The 22,293-nt window shown below is 35.1% G+C and overlaps 1 protein-coding gene across 3 annotated transcripts in view; it reads right to left on the bottom strand.

Moving 5' to 3' along the window:
* Positions 1 to 7,712: 7,712 nt before the first annotated feature.
* Positions 7,713 to 22,293, bottom strand: part of LOC121727867 (zwei Ig domain protein zig-8-like) — a 191,217-nt gene continuing 176,636 nt past the window's right edge. For 2 of the 3 annotated variants that reach the window (XM_042115907.1, XM_042115906.1), the window contains 3 exons: positions 15,757 to 15,876; positions 9,979 to 10,182; positions 7,715 to 8,229 (listed from right to left, as the gene is read on the bottom strand). In XM_042115907.1, coding sequence (XP_041971841.1) covers positions 8,096 to 8,229; positions 9,979 to 10,182; positions 15,757 to 15,876 — 458 coding nt within the window. In that variant the 3' untranslated portion in view covers positions 7,715 to 8,095. Of the gene's footprint in view, positions 8,230 to 9,978; positions 10,183 to 15,756; positions 15,877 to 22,293 lie in introns of all 3 variants that reach the window. The other variant, XM_042115908.1, reaches the window with a different exon arrangement.

The following is a 22,293-nucleotide window of genomic DNA, read 5'->3' as shown; positions in this document are numbered from 1 at the left end:
TGCTTTTTTTACCAGTCAAAGCCGAGCCAAACATTCCCACCTCTGTATCTCCTGTGTCGCCAGGAACGAGCACGAAAATTTTATATGATCTCAGGGTGCCCGAGGGACATACTAAAGCTGTCTTGGGAACAAATTGATCAGAAGAAGATAGGAGTAGGAACCTCCACCTCCACCTCCTCATCACACTAGGTCTCTGTGCTTATAAAACAACTTGCAATTTGGCAAAACAAAAACGAAGAATGATATTTTAAATTATTATTATTCACATGAAATAAAATACTTACAATACGCCCATTTTAATTAATAGTATACTCATTATAATCTTTAAGTAATCAAGAGAAGTGCAAAAAATATCTTTTGGCCGTCTCAGTACGCCTCCCGGGAAATCTTTCGCCAGTCATATTCTATTCTTCGGTATTAAGTATTCTTTTCACGTGGCATACAATGGAGCAAAAACAATGATGTGACATTGTCTCAGACATTAAATACTAGACCTGCGACGTCCGTAATTTGTAACCTTTTGTGTCTGACGCCCGCAGCGGATCCTAATACAATTTTTATTACGTTTGACGCACCTTAGGCTCAATTCAGACCGTAACGCGACGCGTAGATGCATTTCTTTTGTACTGAATTGACAGATTTCAATTGCGTGAGATGTCTTACCAATGTGTCAAACCCATACAAATTTAGAAATGCATCTACGCCACAATAGACATAACTACCAGTAGTTCGACTGCAAAGAAACTGTCCGTTTCAATATCTGTCAAATTCGTCGGGTTTCACTAGGATTATAAACGGAATGTGCCTCGCGCTGGCTGATATAATTTATTATTAAATATTTAAAATGAAAATTTCAAAATTATTGGATTCTGACAATTTTGATCGCATGTGCCAAAACACAAACAAGAATACGACCAAAGAGGAACACGTCCAGCGAATATGTCATAGTTTTAAATTCGTAGGTAACAAGTTAACAACCCTAGTGACGATTTTCGTCATAATGCGTCAAATTTAAAAAATTCAACATCAGTTCTATGTCGGTATACTCTATCATTCTGACCTGTCTGATTCTGTCTACGCGTCGCGTTGCGGTCCGAATTGACCCTTATTCAAAGTTTTAACTCGGCTTTTAATTGGCACGAACACGTGTAACGTTTTGATAAGTCAACATTGCCAATTTGCCAACTCATTCGGTCGACATTTAAATTTTCACATCTTTTCATTCGCATGAAAATGTGTTTTGATTGGTCAAATTTAAACTTCTAAAATTAGTCGATTACGTATATAATATAACGATATTATAACGCCTCCGTGGTCTAGTGGTATAGAGCGCGGCTCTTGACTCGGAGGTCGTGGGTTCGATTCCCGCGTTGGAAACATGTTATTTTCCAAGTTTGGTTAGGACAATGCAGGGTGATCACCTGATTGTCTGACAAGTAAGATGATCCATGCGTCGTATGGGCATGTAAAAAGTCGGTCCTGCGCCTGATCTCTCGCCAGTCGTGTCGGTCTTCCGTCCCACTGGGTTATGAGAGTAAAGGAATAGAGAGTGCTCTTGTGTACTGCGCACACACTTGGGCACTATAAAATTACTATTACATTATATAAAAGGCCACCGTCACTGAAACCGGTGTGGGAGCTATTATTATAAAGATATTGCAAATGCCACTGTAGTTTCATAGGAGCTCATTGAAATCATTATGAAACAAAGCTTAGTTATTAATGTTACATTATAAAAATTGGTAGCAGGAGTCGACCTGTTTATCGTATTTTTTAATTATTTTTTGCCAAATTTTTAACGAGGAACCAAGTAATCTCGCTGCCAAATCCGAAAAAAAGTAGATCAATCAATAAAAATATAGAGCAAGCGATGCACCTTGCTGCTACAATGTAAATAATAAACAGTAGAACATTTTCATTCTTGAATGTTTATTTTCTTTTTTATTTTAGTTTTATTTTTAAAAAAATTAAGATGCATACAAAGAAATGTCACATCCCAAAGGCGTACAGCACAAAGCTCTTTGCTAATAAAGATATTTACGCAGGGCATAACTATTCAATATTCGCTATCTTTGTCTCTTATGTGGCTTTTCTTACACGAGCAAACAAGATAGCAGACCTTGTAAAATTATTAGCTGTGTAAATAATTCATTACATACATTAATTACATGTAAACATCAGCTTTCAGAAAAATCCCCACCGACTAATCGACCAATCAATGTTCCTCTAAAGAATTTACATGTAAACAGTTAAAAGTACAGCTAAATGTTTTATACTTAGTTTTCATTTTGATTTCAAAGAGGTGGTTAAGTTACTTTATGATATTTATACTGTGTTTCTGCCAATCAAGATTGACATTCATTTTATTGAAAGTGAGTTTAACGGTACGCTATTTATTTTATGAAAAGCGTACAGTTATCGTTTTAAAATATTAACAGTCCATAAATAAATCTGCAGTTACTTTACTACCCGACAGTTGCTGATGCTTTAAAACTCCTTTTAAAATAAAAATAAAATACACGGGCTTCCTTTTATATCAGTTCACTTATATCAGAAAGTGAAGACGATGGTTTTAACATTTAGTGTCTAAACACACTAGGCCGAAAAAAGCCGAAGTTCGGCACGGTTACAATTGCAATTTATTTTAAAATGCTGATGACACACCATGCCGAAATTACGTCGCGTTATAATATTATTGTATTCGTAGCGCATGCAAGCGTAATCACTAATCATGCCGAACTTCGGTCTCGTATTTTCGGCATGGTGTGTCATCACTCATCAGCAATTTAAAATACGTTTAACGTTATCATGACGAACTTTCGGCCTAGTGTGTTTAGACACTTACACATACGAATTACACTGTGTGTGTGATATCACATCTGTGAATTACACGGCGAGGCGTAGTTTGACCGGCCTCAGCAGTCAAATTACCCCTTTTTATTCGCTCCGATTTTGTACTGTCCAAAATCAATCTAACCATTTACCAGACCGACATTAAAAATGTAATCACAACTTTTACGCTCCTATCATCCTGTCAAATAAAATGTATTTACATTTTATTTGACAGGATGACAGAGACCATTAAAATGATCCCTTAACCCTTTGACAAAGTCAGGGCGCTTTTTAACCGGCCCACTGGTACTGTAAGGCCAAGGGCGATTCCGGTCAAATCCTATTTGCGATTAACCCTTCACTATTTCGCTATACATTTTGTCGAGTTGTTTGATGTGGTAATTGCTGAATGCTTTTGTCGTAGCTTTTAAATTATCAGATGATAGCTATTCGCTTGCCAGTGATATTTCCAAGGTGTGATAAGGTGATTAGGATTATGCAACAGCAATGCAACAGGCAAAACTAGACTATATTTACTGCAATTGTACCATATTTAACAGAAATATCGTATACAAAATATTTGTTTGATAGTATAGCGGATAATTATCCGCTATACTATCAAACAAATATTTTGTATACGATATTCAATTTTTGCCTCTTACATTGCCGAGTGCATAAAAACTATCAATTAATATTCTTATATCAATGTAACCAGTTTGCTTCGGTGTCTGTGCCTTATTGGACTTTTTGTTCCATTTGGCATTAAAATAAGAAAAAAATAATCATCCAATTATAGAGTCGAATTCGCGCATTATTGGTTCCGTACCATTATAAAATAAATAAATAAAATATATTTTTATTCCAAATGGGTATCATGATACACTTTTTGAAAGTCGTAGAACGAACGAAGAAACTACGTTGCCTACCACCGGTTCGAGAACTACCTCGCCGAGAAGACCCGGCGTAAGAAACTCGCAAGAGTCATAGAGCAAAAACAGGCCCAAAATTGTGTTTTATTTTTATTTTTATGGAAGCTTTTTTCATTTTTTATTTTATTTTAATATTATTTTTAAATATTAAATTACACATATAATATAGGACTTCGTAAAAAAATCATGTGCCTACCTGTTGCCATTATTGATATAGAACAAAAAAGGCCAACAAAAATCTGTTGTATGGGATCCTTTAAATATTGATTTTATTTTGCTTTTAGTATTTATTTTTATAGTGGCAACAGAAATACACAATCTGTGAAATTATAGTGGTTCTTTAGATACAGATAGACGGAGAGAGATCGAATTTTATTTTATTTCTAAAGAATAATTTTCCATCTCTGTGGTAAAAGACGGATGGCCCCGTGCGACTTTCTTACATCGTTTCTTTTCGCCGGGCTAGTTCCTGAACCGGTCGTATAATATAGGCATCGTAGATTCGACGTTCTTCCTCCGACGTTCAAAAAGTGTATTCATGATACCTATTTTGAATAAAAATATGTTTTATTATTATATATTTTTTACCCACTGGGTACGGAACCCCAAAAACGACAATACAGAGCAAGAGCGAGATGGTATATAAAAATATTATGTTCGTTCCAATGTTAACTCCAAATTAAATTTGTCATAACTTAGCAGAACTTTATTGATTTACCATTTATTTTAACACCAGTATATAAAGTGAAATATCGCTAACGAATATTTGTCTCCCACACCAAAGCTGGCACTTATTTTGTGAAATACGCACCACAATAGCCCAGGTGCCGCACAATGGGACCTTTTGAAATACCAAAATTACTTCCACAAATTGAGGTAATGTCGTTTTGTCAATATTAAAAATTTTTCACCGCTCTTGTCTCCATTATTTGTAAATTAAAATGCCTTTTATGCCCCGCGAATTCTTTGACGAAACACGTTTTTATCTTCAATTATTTTTTGGCAGATGGTGTAAGATGTTATCCCCGAGGGTATAATTTTAACAATGGTCTTTATTGAAAGATGTAATGAAAAGATTGTGTTTAGCTTCGAGTTTGTATTAAGATTACTCCGATATTGAGACAGGTAAAATTGATAATTCCTTTAAGATCTTACTAGATGATGCCCTCAACTCAACGGAGTTGAACTCGACGGTGACGACGCAGAAAATCGTTTTTCGGGTGGGAACCGTACAATTTTCCGGGATGAAAAGTATCCTATGTAATTTCCCAGATCTAAAGGAATCTTCACATCAAATTTCAGCAAAATCGGTCCAGTTGTTTCGGCGTGAGGAGGCAACAGACAGACAGATAGACAGAAACATTTCGCATTTACAAACTTTCGCATTTATAAAATACCATGTTTTTCTATTAAGATCTAAAGGATATCCTATTATCCATGCTAAATGCGAAAGTGTGTCTGTCTGTCTATCTGTTACGTCTTCTCGCCTAAACCGCGAAACCGATTTTGCAATATTCTTTTATTATTTGCGATCGATAAATTTAGTATTGAAAAAATTTGAGTCCCGGGAAAGGATTATGTCCTTTTTAACCTCGGAAAAATGTACGGTTCTCGCACGATAAACTAATTTTGAAGCTTTTCCGAATATAATGAAAAATCACATATTTTTTTGTGGCGATCAATGAAATACATACGTCTAAACTGTACTCGGCGAAACATGGCGGTAGCGATCATTGACTCCCTATCAAAAACTTGTCATTTTCTATACAAAGCCGCGATTGACAAAATCTGACACTTCATTGTCAATCGCGATTTACTAATATAGAAAATTACAAGTTTTTGACAGGAAGTCAATGACCGCTATCGCCATGTTTCGCCGAGTACAGTATAGAAAACTGCACAAAGATGTCGAATTGGCAGCTATCTTTTTTACTCAAATGTTGTAGCGATATTGCTACTTGAATTAGCTGTCACTGAAAACATAATTTACAAACTGCGCAAAATCTCTCTTTTCAATGTACAGTTAATGCCAGTCTACACGACGCGTTGCGTTTGCGTTGCGCATACGTGCACATGACGGACAGCGCCCCCGAGACGAAGCGGGAGGGGGTGTTGACGTTAAGACTGCTTCGTAATAACGCTGCGATGACGCAGCGCCCGTGTGGCCGGCTATACGTCAAACGGTAGCGCTGCGTCGACGCAACGCTGACGCAACGCGCCGTGTGGACTGGCTCTTACTGTGTTTTATTTCGGTTAATTAATAGAGTAAATAATACAATACAAACTTAGTTGATTGCAGGCAGTCACGTAATTTGACAAATAGTTAATCCTATTAAAGGGGACGCTTCTGATATAAAATCTAATTTCAAGTTTTGTATTAACAGTTATAATTATTAATTAGTCTCTCTGAAATGTTCAAATCAAGGACATTTATATGAAACATAATTATGAGCGCTAAGTACTCGTATTAGGTAAAGTTAGTTTAAGCTTATGCTGTAACATAAAACTTTTGTTTTTTGTACTTTTCATAAAATAAGCAGATGAACATATTATAACCTCCTCCACTTTGGAAGTCGGTTGAAAAGTAGGAGTACCACAAGGTCCAATATTAGGTCGACTTATTTTTATTAATTAAAAAACAAGTGTTTTAGCAACAGGGTAAAGAAGAACCTTCTACTTTTATTTAAATAAAAATTTGATTCTGGTTTAAAATGTCAAGTCATGTCATAAAATAATTTAGCAAGAAAATAAAACAACACTCGATTATTTACTATCTTTATTTGTCAAATTTACTTAAATCTAAAAGTATATTACATTTAAACCGTTAACTACATCCCGTAATAAATAAAATCTTCTCAGGGTCGCAGTTGTATATAACTAAAATATATAATATATATAACTAAAATATATAAATCATATTCGTGTTCGAACAAAAGTAATATAAAAGACGTATTTACAAGTCTTAGGGAGCTTATCACTTATTTAATTTCTAACAAATAAACTACGATAAATAATCAAGAATTTTGGTGCTATCGAGTGTACATTAAAACTATGTACAGAAATAGTCAATTTTTGCCGTTTTATAAAATGAGCTAGCGGAGAATATAGACCCGTAGCCAATACGTTTTCTTTATCACTTCTTGACATAAATCGAATGTCGAGTTCATATTATCGAAAGCTTACGTCAATTCCATACTTTTTGATCCGCGATTCTATGAAGAAGCGATAAATAAACGTCTTGGTTAGGGGGTCAGTTATGTCACTATATTCATAATCGTTAGATTTCGTTTCGTTAGACCAACCGATTCTTATTTAGTTCATTTTAAATGAATATAGAATACAATTTGGAAATAATAAACGCTTTTAGCTGGAGATGTAAAGTTGAGCTGTGAAAAAGGCACCAAATTTTCTCTACATCCTCGTAGTTATTAACATTTAGGTTTCGATAAAGTATCTAAAATAAAATGTAACCAACGGTAAATTTACAATTGAAATATAATTCTATAAAAATCATGAAGTAAATCATCATATTGTATACTGCTAACAAGTTGAGTATAATGGTATAATATTGGATAGAAGTAGGCCTCTTGATGATACTGATGATGATTAAAATTATAATAAGGAGCTTACTAACTTAAATTGGAACGTTTTTGAAATCAAACAAATTTGATATCAATGTGTTTCTAATACAGAGAAAGAGTTCATTAATTCATTGCCTTCTGTGTTTTTTACGTTTAAATACACAGACAGAATATTATCATTTCAGTTTACCACAGTCTAGATAAAGATGGGATGAACGAGTAGTCACAATCCATCAATTTTTCGTAGGTATCTACATAAGAAAGAAAAACAGATCGCATTTAGTTTTCATGTTTACTAAAAAGTGAATACCACGAAAATAATATTATTCAGACGACATTTGTAGAATATCTTATACTTATGTCTTTTTTAAATCTTTTTGTATAATATATACAGAGATCCATTCATAACTACTAAACAAATTTTTTATTTACCATCATTTTTCTTATAAAATTGTAATAGGACCGTATAGAAAAATAACGTAGGTACCTAAATAGTAATGTATAAGTGATTCCTTTTTAAATATTTTCGTGACTTAATTTATACAAATAGTGCAAATCTTCCTACTTTCCTTTTATAAAGTAATTAACCCTTTACCTAATATCTAAAACGGAAAGGCAATAGTGAAAATGATTCTTAAGTTACTTAAATTAAACATATTTTTGAATACGGTCCTGTTCACTTCTTAAACAAAGTGAAAAATCTTTATAAATTTTATAATTTACAATCGCATTATGTTAGGTTGTGTTCCGTTTTCATCTGTAGGCGTCTAGTATACTTGTGTACAGAGTAGCGATCGTGCAGTACAGAGAGAACACTAAGTTTATAGAGACTGTGCAGAACGATGCGGAGTTGACGTTGCCGTGTTGCATTGCTGCGGGGTGCTCACCTGTAAAAAATCATCATTTTCATAACCATCGTCAACAAAATTACGATTGTTATCATTGCAATTACCACAAGTTTACACGTAGGAGAGCCACGCTTCCACCACGATACACAATACCACGTTCTCACAGAAAACCGGCGTGAAACAGAGCTTGCGCTGTATTTCGCCGAGTGAGTGAGTTTACCGGAGGCCTAATCCCCTACCCTTTTCCCTTCCCTACTCTCCCCTATTCCCTTCCCTTCCCTACCCTCCCCTATTACCCTATTCCCTCCGTGCCGGCAAAGCACCTGCAGCTCTTCTGATGCTGCGAGTGTCCATGGGCGACGGAAGTTGCTTTCCATCAGGTGACCCATTTGCTCGTTTGCCCATTATTTCATAAAAAAAAGTTTTCGTTTTCACAGACATTGGACACTGTATTTCATTCTAATTTCGTAACTAGCATGACTGGCGATTTAATTAATTTTGTTTAAGATCTATCTTAATCTCTTATTTTATTACCTCTAAATTCTAGAGTTAATACTCTATTAAATATTTCAGCGCTATATAATATAGTTTATTATTAAATTGTAAATATTTAAATAGAATTTCCATTTCATCGTCGTCTTCAAACAAACTGTAAGATAAGCTTACAAGAGAAAATTATTAAACATCAAAATATAACACGATGTTAAAATAATACTCTTAAATATTACATTTTTTAAATAACAATTTGATTAAAATTTTAAATCAACAGAATGAGGATTCACTTTGAGTAGACAGATGCTTTCAAATATTATTTATGCACGTATTTACAACGTTTGGGTCCGAAAGACCTCTTATGTATAACTCGTCCTAAAGTGAAGACTCTTAAGTCCTTTTTGCTAAATTTCATTACTCCAACTGTCGTGGTTTTAAGGAGAGCTTTGCATTATTAATAAAAATAATCGCAGAAGTGAATTTACTGGTATGTTGTCTTTTATTATTAAAATGGCTGACAAAATTTTGATAAAAAGAAAAGAAAAAATGTCTACGTATGACAATAGATATTTTTTCGTGTTTGATTAGGTAGGTAGTTCATTCACTTGTTTGCATCTACACCTATTAGCGGGTCAGCTAGACCCAGCAGTTTTGTCATCTAAATTATTTCTAGTAAGTATCAATATAAAAAGTAGATAAAACATATTATAGGACTTAGGCCTGAGAATATGTTTTTATCTACTTAACGGATGTACACTGAAAGAAATTGATTCAAAGGCAGTTGACAGACCTACGAAGTTTGGTCGGATTATGTCAATTCAATGCTATTTGTGATCTGTTGGTTGGGTTTGACAGAGTCATAATGCGACCGAACTACGTAGGTCTCCCATCTGCCCATGAATCAATTTATTCGATGGTATATACAAAATTTCATTAAAATCGATTGAGCCGCTTAGGAGGGGTTCGCGCACAAACACTGTACACGAGAATCTTAGATTATATATATATAAAACTCAAAGGTGATTGACTGACATGGTGATCTATCAACGCACAGCAAACCATTGGACCAATCGGGCTGAGGCATGCAGGTAGATGATATGACGTAGGCATCCACTAAGAAAGGATTTTGATCAATTCTACCTCCAAGGGGTTAAAATAGGGGATGAAAGTTTGTATATAATAATACTTTTTAACGCGAGCGAAGCCGAGGGCAAAAGTTTCGCCCGAGGGCGAAAGCTATATTAGAGATAAAAAAAATAGGTCTGACAGACCCCTTAAAAGCAATTGCGTATTTACCGCTTATAACGTGCACGATGACAGAGGCGGATTCTGCGAGGGTGGGCACGCAGCTGTAGTTGCCGCTGTCTCCGGGGACCACCTTCTCGATGGTCAGGTGTGACGTCAGCTGCTCAGTCCACTCGGTCTTCTGCCGTAGACGCTGCTTCTCCGCAATCTCCTCCTCCGTTTGGTCGATATCTTTATATTCTAGTAACGTTGAGTCTGCAAAAAATTATCACGTTAATGGTAACGCTGGTTATGGAGGACCAATACGAAAACAAATAGTGATTTTCAATTTCGGAGTACCCTAAAAAAAATTGTTTGCACACCGACTATGTTAGCTAAAATTTACTGGTTAACTCAAAACGTGTTTTGCAAATATCAAAAGTTAAATGATTTTACATAAAAGTTACTCGACATTTTATCTGTAAAATGAAAAGTTGGCTCTCGGGCAAGGTAAATTACAATATTTTATTCAATACACCTTCAAAGTTATCTTTCAAATAAGTCTTATCCCAGTTGAAATGGAATTCAATACTATAAACCTAATAAATAGTGAGGTCAGGCACACGGCTACTTGTGAAATACTAGTTTCTTGTTCGAGATTTATCGAAATTTTATCCTTTCCGAGCGGTTTCGTGCAAATGTTACCTGAATGATATTTTTGACATAGATTGTAGCTTACTACAGCTATTTCACATCTACCTATTGTATGTAATATGTAATTACAAAGTGGGTAGCAGAAAAAAGTTTTTATAGTATCCAAATACATGAATTTATAATTAAAAATAGCTTTATGATTTAATTACTTTTTGAATTTACTACTGTTATTTTGACATTTTGACACAATACTATTTTACTTATTTTCCATGATTTTTACTTATTTTAACTTCGAGGATATTTTAATGCTAATTATGGACTGTTATTTTGTAATAGATTCTAATTTTGTAAATCTATAAATTAATTTTCAATATTATTAAGTATATTAAATATTTACTTTGACTTTTGCACGCCACCTGGATGGCAGAATGTTTAGAACAGTATTTTATAATTTGAAGACCTATGTCACAATAGACATAACTACCAGTACTTCGACTGCAAAGAAACGGACAGGTTTCAATATCTGTCAAATTCGTCGGGTTTCACTAGGATAATGAACGGAATGTGCCTCGCGCTGGCTGATATAATTTATTTTTAAATATTTAAAACAAAGATTTCAAAATTGGATTTTGTCAATTTTAATAGCATGTGCCAAAACACAAACAACAATACGACCAAAGAGGAACACGTCCATCGAATATGTCATATTTTTAAATTCGTAGGTAACAGTTAACAACCCTAGCGACGATTTTGTCTTAATACGTCAAATTTAAAAATTTCAACATCAGTTCTAAGTCGGCATACTCTATCATTCTGTCTACTCTGCCTATGTTATGCACTACATTCTTGCAATAGATATATATTTAATTTCATTACCAAGTTTTTTTTACTAATAATATCCGCTTCAATGTTACTATATTATGACTTAAGTTGAAACTATTTTTTTTGTTTGTTAAAACAAAGAACACTAATAATATAACATCTCAATGTAAGCGATTTCTTTCAGGTTTTTTAGTATCTAATAATTTATAATTAACTAGCTGTGCCCCGCGGTGTTACCCGCGATTTATTAGGTAAACTAAATTGTGTTTTAATAGGTAAATAGTCATTGGTACAACATTTGAACATATTTAAAATATTTATTAACATCTCCTCCACTTTGAAAGTCAGTTAAAAATGTAGCCTATGTGTTAATCCAGGATGTCAGCTACCACCTTATAAAATTTTGTCGAAATCGGTCCAGCCGTTTAAGCGTGAAGAAGTAACAAACATACAAACTCACATACTTTCGGCTTTATAATATTAGTAGGATTACTTCATTTTTTTGGAAAAAGGATAATTAAAACCCAGCACTAACGACGTGATACCATTTCGTTAAAAGTAACAGTCCCGGGGGGGGGATGTGGGGCGCGCAGCCCCCCAAGCAGGAAATCAGGGCGAAAGCCTATTAATCAATTTAAATTTTTTTAAATAACACCTCCTCTTTTCCGGAAGTCGGTTAAAATGTGAACCATTTGTTAGTCCAGGATATCAGGTAACAGCTTGTAAATTTTTGTTGAAATCGGCTCTCAAACATCGGAGAAATCGTGGAACAAAAAAAATAAAATGAAAACGAACATAACATCTCCTTCACTTTGAAAGTCGGTTAAAAATGTAGCCTATATGTTAATCCAGGATGTCAGCTACCTCCTTGTAAAATTTTATCGAAATCGGTCCAGCCGTTTAAGTGTGAAGAAGTAACAAACATACATACTCACAAACTCACATACTTTCGGCTTTATAATATTAGTAGGATTACTTCATTTGTTTGTAAAAAGGATAATTAAAACCCAGCACTAAAGACGCGATACAATTTCGTTAAAAGCAACAGTTCCAGGAGGGGTGGGGGGGTGGGGGGGATTTGGGGGGGCTCAGCCCCCCAAGCAGGAAACCAGGGCGGAAGCCTATTAATCAATTTAAAAAAATTAAAATAACACCTCCTCTTTTCCGGAAGTCAGTAAAAAATGTAAACCATTTGTTAGTCCAGAATATCAGCTAACAGCTTGTAAATTTTTGTCGAAATCGGCTCACAAACATCGGAGAAATCGTGGAACAAAAAAAAAAAATGAAAACGAACATAACATCTCCTCCACTTTGAAAGTCGGTTAAAAATGTAGCCTTTGTGTTAATCCAGGATGTCAGCTACCTGTTTGTAAAATTTTATCGAAATCGGTCCAGCCGTTTAAGCGTGAAGAGCTAACAATCATACAAACTCACAAACTCACATACTTTCGGCTTTATAATATTAGTAGGATTACTTCATTTGTTTGTAAAAAGGATAATTAAAACCCAGCACTAACGACGCGATACCATTTCGTTAAAAGCAACAGTTCCAGGAGGGGTGGGGGGGTGGGGGGGTTAGGGGGCGCACAGCCCCCCAAGCAGGAAATCAGGGCGAAAGCCTATTAATCAATTTAAAAATTTTTAAATAACACCTCCTCTTTTCCGGAAGTCGGTTAAAATGTAAACCATTTGTTAGTCCAGGATATCAGGTAACAGCTTGTAAATTTTTGTTGAAATCGGGTCACAAACATCGGAGAAATCGTGGAACAAAAAAAATCCAATGAAAACGAACATAACATCTCCTTCACTTTGAAAGTCGGTTAAAAATGTAGCCTATATGTTAATCCAGGATGTCAGCTACCTCCTTGTAAAATTTTATCGAAATCGGTCCAGCCGTTTAAGCGTGAAGAAGTAACAAACATACAAACTCACAAACTCACATACTTTCGGCTTTATAATATTAGTGGGATTTAAAGCTATCCAACAAAACATAGTTTGTCATTAAATAATAAAAGTACATGAGTACATTAAACTCCTTCGAAGTATTCTCTTCAATTTTTCAATCCCAAGCCGAAGATATCCGAGTAGTTCGGATGTAATCATAGTGAAAGATCCCTGGCACGGTGCCGGCTCGACTATCACCAGATTTAGAACTTTTATTGATGAACAAGGAAGTGTTTTCATCAATAACTGTCGTATACTTGATCTTATTTTATTGTGACCCATAACTCTATTTTATGATGTTTGACAGTAATGGAAAACTATAACAGTCATATTTATTTTATACTCCTCTACTTCCATATTTTATACTAAATAAAATGCGAAAGTGTTTCTGTCTGTCTGTTACCTCTTTACGCCCAAACCGCTGAACCGATTATGCTGAAATTTGGCATTGACCTTGAGTCCCAGGAAAGGACATAGAATACTTTTTATCCCGGCAAAATGTACGGTTTCCGCAAAATAAACGAATTTTGCCAAAACGGAGTTGCGGGCGTCATCTAGTTAATCACGAAACGATGCGACTACGAAATTTTATCTTTTTTGTACCAGACCCAGTAATCACAATGTAATAATAATACATCGTGGACTACATCCAGAAGAAGACGACATTGTGCCTGAGGGTCAAGTGTCTGCAGTCTCGCCACAGAATCAACTTTAGTTCCTTTGTGGTGAGAGTACCGACGAATCTTCTTTCGACCTTTGAGGCGCCGGAGTTCTGGCCGATGGATGTGGTCTACCGGAGGTTCCGGGGGAGACTCCGGAACGAAGCGCGTCATGTGGCCGTCAACACGTGACAAAGTGTAGTTTTTTAAGTATAATATTATGATAAGAATATTATGTGTGTTAGTCCTTAAGATATTTATTATAATATGAATAATTTGTATGTTAGTCTGTAAGGTATTTGTATTATGGGCCTAGATGCCTGAAATAAAATTAATCTGAGGTAGATTTCTTAAATTATAAAGCGTGGTATTATACAATTTTTATGAAGAAAGTAGCTAGCTATAACAGTTTTTTAAATCCCGTATTTAACATGCTACTTTTAACACCTACGATTGTAATTTTGTAAGGGAGACACGGTGACAAAATACGATTTAAGGCCCTGTATTCCCAGAAAAGGACGATTTTCAAGATTTAAAAGTGACAGTAGACACAAAAGTAATTTAAATTCTGAAAACACAGTGGAATTTATATTCCATTACACATTAACATGAACTTCACTCGATAGAAAAAAATACCAAAGTTACCTCTAGTTTTAACGAAATTTCCATACTATGTCCAAATAGTATGGAATTTTCAGATAATTTTTGCACTGAATTAAAGACAAAGAATATATCTAGGGCGATTCGTTTTTTTGACTCAATTTAATTGATGTATAAAAAAACGACGATCAAAAAACTATAAAATAGCAGGCGCAAAAAGGTTCGACTGGTACGCTTTCAGTCACACACTTATATACTATATTTTTGTGTCTACTGTCACTCTTAAATCTTGAAAATCGTCCGTTTCTGGGAATACAGGCCCTTAAGTAGCTAAATGTTTGTGAATTCGGCAGCTAGTTCAGGTATTTTCGTCGCAAAAGTTCCTCGAGCTATTTATTCAGTTGTTTGTGGAGTCCCGACATCACTAACAGGTATTATTAGATGCCACAAAATTAAAATCAAAGACAGAAAGTTAATAGAAACTTTAGTTAAAATATGCAAAACTTTTATTCATTTAATTTTTATAATTCAAATGGAGCCCAAGTTCTCTGAAAGTATTCCAGAAAGAGATATATTTTGATTAAAAAGTTTGATTGTATTTAAAAATTAGTCTGGCTACGAAGTATAATTTTTAAATACAATCTTGATAAGGTTTAAGACTATAATACTTATAATAATATTATATTATTATAATTTTTTCGTACATTAGTTATGACTGGGTAGCTGCAGCTGCTGCAGGCATCAAACGTTTTTACTCAAGAACAAAGACTAATATCTATCACCAAATTTTCACCCTATTACCCTAATAAAAATAATTTAAGTATTGATATTTAATTTAAATTTTGACTATATTATGTATCTGCAGTTTATAAGTACCTGTATATCAATATTATTCAAAACAGCGGTACAGTGCGGACGAATGTGCGAGGTTTCACATCAATTTATACAAAGAATTCTAAAACGCGGCGCGTTCGGCGCGTGTATGCTGATAAATGTGAGATCGCCTTCATTAACATTGAAAATAATTTCAAAAACCTTAAAAGGCCGGCAACCGCAGCTCTTCTGATGTTGCGAGTGTCCATGGGTGACGGTAGTTGCTTTCCATCAGGTGACCCTTTTGCTCGTTTGCCTCCTTATTTTATACAAAAAATGAAGAATACCTATGACTTACCCTTATACCAATAAACAGTGCCTAGGTCGTGCGGACCCTGGCTCATCACGCACGTCAGCGACAGCCGGCTGCCCGCCTTCACGTACAGGTCCACGGGACCCAGGATCTTCGCCTTTGCTTCTGTGGGCAGAGCAGATACGTTACACAGGGTTAATTTTTTTAAAATATTAATTACTATTCCTTTAAAAAAACCCCCACGATGTGAAGAGGGTGTTATAAGTTTGACGTGTCAGTCTGTCTATGTGTGTATGCGATATATTTTTTTAAGAGCCTATGCAATGATAATTTAACTGTAGTGTTATTATTTTTTTTGTTTGAAAGCATTAGTGTTGTGAGAGGGTTGTAAAATTAAGTCTTAATCTAGTTTGTTCTATAATTTAAGATTAAATTACTAAATGTGTTGCTCATTGCTAATCTTGAGGACGGCTGAACCGATTTGGATTATTCTATTTTTAGAATATTCCTTGAAGTACGAGGATGGTTCTTAAAATTGGAAAAAAAAGTAGACTAATCCACCGTATAGAATTGTTTCAAATAATATCATCCTATCCTAACCTTATCGCTTTTGACAACAAAAAAAACCATAGTTAGACGGGACAACACTTATCGGGCCCGCTATTAATATACCGCGTTTTTACGGACGGAGTCACGTCAAATAGTTTCCCATTTAGCTTTGTTAACAATTCTATTTGTTATCTCAAACAAAGAAACTCCGGAAGAAAGCGCCGACACTGATAAGGTTACAGTTTGTATCAATAATTGTGCCTCCTCTGATTCTGGTGTTCTTTTTTGTTTTGCAATTACAATCTTAGCTCCTTCAGTAATGCTTTACTTTGTACTAATGACTTATCGGATTTTTTCTGTTCTTAATTAACCTACCCTTAGTATTTTACTACCATTGTTTGCACTTATATTTTAACGTGTTCCCCCCGCTTCAAATACACATGATTAGAACTACCAAAAATGCGGTAGAATTTGAAAAACTGATTTATTAAATACTAAACTTTTTAACTCAGCACAATAAGATGCACATTAAATAGCATACTCACTTGCTGAGAATGGTCCTGTTACAATTTTTATTGGCCTATTTGAAAGTTTTCATCTCCTCGTCAAGTTATACCTAAATAAAGTACAATGTACACTGTACACCTTATAGATGACAAAAATATCATCCAAATACAAATATAATGGAATAGAGCCATCAAGAAATGCCATCGCAAACACTAATAATTATTTGTTATGCAATATGCACATCACATTATGTAAATTAGCCCAAATTGTGCTGATTTGATGAATCCATAGTATATCTATTGTTTATTTGAATAATGTATTATTTCAAGACAAACAGGATATGATTTTGTTTAGATTAGTTTAGAAAGGTAACCTGTTGAAATACGTTTATTAATAATATAACATTAAATGGTAAATTATGTCGAGTTTATTAGTTTTAGTTAATAGTTAATACGGTTCCGGACTAGGAATATTTTTGTTTTTTTTTCTAAAATAATCATTAGTACAGCTAGTAATGATATCGTGAGTAGCTTTATTTTGATATAAGACGAACAATTTCCTCTGCGAAAATTCTCGAAAGTGTTAGATAACTAACAGAGAAAGGATCTAATACTTTGATTTGATGGTCCTAAAATTGGATTGGATGGATTTTTCTATATTTTGTAGGACAATGTTATTCTTAAATTATATAACTATGAAGTATGAACCTATTAATATACAAAACTTGAGCTCGTTAGTTCTAGGGAACCCGGACTACATCTTGCTTAAAACAGAGCTGTTGCCCGCGACTTCGTCCATGTCAACATAGTGTCACGGACATATAGTGCCATCTAGCGTCAAACCAGCGAAACTTATCGAGGGAACACCGACAACATAAATCCCCTACTCAATACTAGATGGCATGAGGTGCACAAGTACATACTCGGACCTTCTAGAAAAGTCCAACATTTGTTTACGTGTTTACCGGTTTATTTTGTTTACGTGTTTATGTGTTGTTGTTTACGTTTATTGTGGTACATGCTCGAGCCTCCTATAAAGTTCCCACACTTGTTTACTTGTTTATGTGTATCGGGAACTTTCTGGAATTCGTCTCGCCATATAAAAAGCCGCAGGTAGACGGCCCGGCAGTTCAGTTCGAATCGAACTATCATCAAGCGATCTTCGGAGTGAAAACAAGGGATCAATAGTGAGTGAACCAGTGAAACCTTCGACTTGGTTACGACCTAGGACAGTGTGCTTAGTGTTATAGACCTAGTGTTTAGTGCAGTGTTAATAAAGTCTTCAAGAGAGTCAGCAGGTCTTATTCCCCAAATCCTCGAACCCTAGCACGTTACAATAGTATAATAACAAAAATGGATTGTTTTCCCCTTTTCCTTCCTGGGTTCCTTACCCAAAGGGTAAAAACGAGACAATGACTTCGCCGTTTGTCTGCCTTCAGGCTGTATCCCAAGAACCGCTCTAGCTAGATAGCTGAAATTTTTACGAGTTATGTATTTCTATTAAATAATAAAAACAAAAAATAAGACAAACTTTTAAGGGGGGCTCCCATACAACAAACAATAATAATCGCAACTGTATTTTGTGTTCATATTGTCAAGTGAATTGCACTTGACTGAACTGAATTTGAACTGAATTGTTTTCTAAATACTTTGATAATCACTACACATTATAAAACAAAGTCCCCGACCATGTCTTTTTTTTTTCGTTGGCGGTATGCATTTACGCATCCCCGGGGCCTGGGGAGGACCACCGAGGTATGTGGGACTCCCCGGGTCGGACGTAATATCCGCATCCGGGTCTACCCACTAAAACCCCAACGGTGTTCCTGCTCCTGAAGGTGGGACTACGTGAAACGCGTAATACACGACTGCAGCCCCACCACGTCTGCCTCTTTGGGCTCCCCTCGTGGAAACACTACATTCCACACTCCGCGACGATTCGCTGGAACACCTAACGCATCGTGGCCTACCCGGGACTCGATGTCATGGGCGACGGCAGCCCCATGCCGACGCCCCGAGCCCCCGACCATGTCTGCTCGCGTTAAACTCAAAAATCACTTCACAGATTTTCATGCAATATTCACCGGTAAATAAAATCAGCATTCTATCTCTGTAGGTGCACATCACTATGCCTAGCAATGACGGTCCATCCATCCATAATTACGTTGAGAAAAATACTAGATGACGCCACAACTCCGTTGCGCCAAAATTAGTTTACCGCGCGGTAACCGTACATTTTTCCGGGATAAAAACTATCCCATGCCCTTTCTCGGGACTCAAAATATCTTTCATGCCAAATTTCAGCAAAATCGGTGCAGCGGTTTGAGTGTGAAGAAGTAACAGATAGACAGATACACTTTCGCATTTATAATATTAGTATGTGGATTTCGGGCTGGATCCAGTCAAACCAGCGGGGCTGAAATGGTCGCTTTGAATCATAATATTACCTATGATTCATCCGTAATATTTAGTATAGATATTAATACATGGGAGAAAAACTTTGTAACCCTTTTTACGAAAAATGTGGAAACGTAGGTGCATGAAATTTCGCACAGTTATAGTTTATATGGTGAAGGAGTGCATCGAGCTAATATTATTTTAAAATGATGCTTTTATCATATATATTTTTAACAAATAAAACGTTACACACACTACGACACTACTACTAGGAAAAATTACAGATTTTTGAGTGACAAGCCTGTATATACGAATTATACTCTTTTATTTATGGTTGAAGTCTGTTGACAACAAGTTGACAAATTGAAAATGGATTATAGTTTTTTTTTATTTAATTTTAGATACTATTAGACAATGCTTAAACGGCCAGTCTGAGATCAGCTGAGTCCCAGAGACAAGAATTGAAAAAACTATGATGAAGTCAATATTTTTTACAAAATATAGGTAGTAGTCCTGATGTCGTTGCAAGTAAGGTCGAATTTCGACCATTGGGCGATCTCTAGTTTTTTTAAATCGCAAAGTGCAAGTCTGCTTGCAATTCATGACTTGTAATTCGTACTAATTTGACATTAATTGTCAGTTTGACAGTTTTGACAATTCATTTGCTGAATTGATTGAGAGGAATTGCTAAATGTGATCATTTTAGCCCCGCTGATCATTAGAAGCTCTCCCACATTTAAGTCTATTTATCATTTTCTGATAATATATTCTGTATCAGATGACTGTTATATCGCTCTTTAATTAAGCCTGCAAAGGCAAATATTATAATGAAGTCATTTAAGAAAGATCAACAATACCTTTGTGCAGGGTAATTTAAGTCATTATTTTACGCTCATTACCTCGATATTACAATGAAAAAGGTTAACCGAGATACAGATACAAAAAAGATACAAAAAAAAGATCAATTATCATCCTTCCATCCCTTCACGTTTAACTGATTGACCCCTCTAAACTGATTTTAATGAAATTTGCATTTCAAGAAGGATGTAGATAATAAATATATTATAGTTGTTTACTATGGCCATTACATAATCCATACTTCCATACTAATATTATAAATGCGAAAGTGTGTCTGTCTGTCTGTCTGTCTGTCTCTCTGTCTGTCTGTCTGTTACCTCTTCACGCTCAAACCGCTGGACCGATTTTGCTGAAATTTGGCATGGAGATACTTTGAGTCCCGGGAAAGGACATAGGATACTTTTTATCCCGAAAAAATGTACGGTTCCGCCGCGATAAATAAGTTTTGGCGCAATGGAGTTGCAGGCGTCATCTAGTATAATATAAGTACTTACACAAAATATTATGAGTTATGACCTAATTTTAAAGAATAGTAAATTAAGATGTTATATAATTACGTGGGCCAAAATGTTGTTCCTAAGGTTTTTTGAATGAAATATAATATCTTTTTTTTAACTCAGATAATTCAAATATTTTTTACTGAAATTGTTTACACAACGAAAATTAAACAGAAGCAAAAACATGTTCGATGCAATTTCGCAGATTTGTGGTTATTTAAATTGCATTTCTGTTGCAGAAAATCCCGTGTTATTTAAAATGGGTTTTCGCTTTAATTATTAACATTTTCATTTAAAGATATTTGGTACCCAAATACTTTAGAAAAAAAGTATTAAAGACTAAACTACATTCTAAGGTTATTAAAAGCACACAACAGAATATGTTTTACTTCAAAATTATGTGGCATAAATATTGGTCATATTAAAAATTGTTTCACAAATTAGTAATTAGTAATTACTAATGAATACTCGCACATGAGTCTGCGAGTATTCATTAGTGTTAGTAGAGCTCTATTATGATAGGCATCATTAAAGCACTATTAAAGCACAAATTTGCTTACCTAAATTGCCGAACCAAAATTAAATCACAGAACGTAATAACTTGTGTGCTCAAGTGTATTCAGAAAACCTCTCGTCCTTTCAAGTTTCAACCAATTTATGAAACAAAGCGCTTGGCAGACATTATTAATGGCGTAGCCAACGACAACAATTAATTAAGGTGTATTTATCGTCAATTATAAAACCCAAGGAAAATTCTAAATGATGACTTCCATAATTTGACGGTTGCGTGATAAATTAATATCATTTTTCTTAATATATTTATGTCGAGTTATGCTGTTAGAATCTTAATGCGGTTATACAGTAATTATTCCAAATCGTTCTACCACGTGGGGTGGGAGACCCACGCCCACGGAACAAAGAATCTCAAGGAAGAATAATTCAAGAGGTGATAGCGCATTACGACCACCCACAGTGAGGACCACCGTAAAAGTGACATTTTAAATTCAGCAATTGAACATTTCTAAATATAGTACGGGACCAACCAAGTTTTGTTGATTACAGAACTCTATAACGGAAACCTAGCAAGCTGATTTTCTGTACATTGATAGGTTATTAGTTATATACACAGATTTTAGATAGATTATTAGTTACATATACACGTTATATAATTTAACAGTAACATTGTCCTACCAATAAAACAGTCCATATTGTAGGACCATCAATTCAAAGTATGAAATCCTTTCTATCTCGGTTAGCTACCACTTTGGAGATTTTCCGCAAATAAAAATGTTGTTCGTCTTATTAAAATGAAGCTGCTCACAAAAAATTTGCTTGATATAGCTTGATAGTAATAAAAAAATGTTCTAGGGCTCCCGTACGTTAAAACACTTTGTCGAAGATTATAAAGGTTTGATTTCGGTGACGGAGACCAGGCCAGGGCCAGGAAATGATCCGATGACAGGCACAACTGCTGGCGAGAGATCAGGTGCAGAACTGATTTTTAACATGCCATTGTATCCCACCCGTTGCATGGATCACCTTTCTTGTCAGGCAATCGAATGATCAGCCTGCTACGTGTAACTGGGAAATTTAGCCGGAACCTTAAGTTATACAAACACATAAATACACTAAACTGTAAAAACAAATTGGACCACTATCAAAGAACGATAATTTCAAATCATATCTTTTGTCTTACAAATAAATGAAGTTAGTTTATTATTTTAGAAGTCAGTATGTTTAAGTTTCCGATATCTTCCAGTCTTAGTTTTGAAGTT

This window comes from Aricia agestis, chromosome 6 (assembly GCF_905147365.1).
Source record: "Aricia agestis chromosome 6, ilAriAges1.1, whole genome shotgun sequence".
Classification (NCBI taxonomy): domain Eukaryota; kingdom Metazoa; phylum Arthropoda; class Insecta; order Lepidoptera; family Lycaenidae; genus Aricia; species Aricia agestis.
The sequence above is the reverse complement of the archived record's forward strand: the minus strand, read 5'-3'. Positions and strand labels throughout refer to the sequence as shown.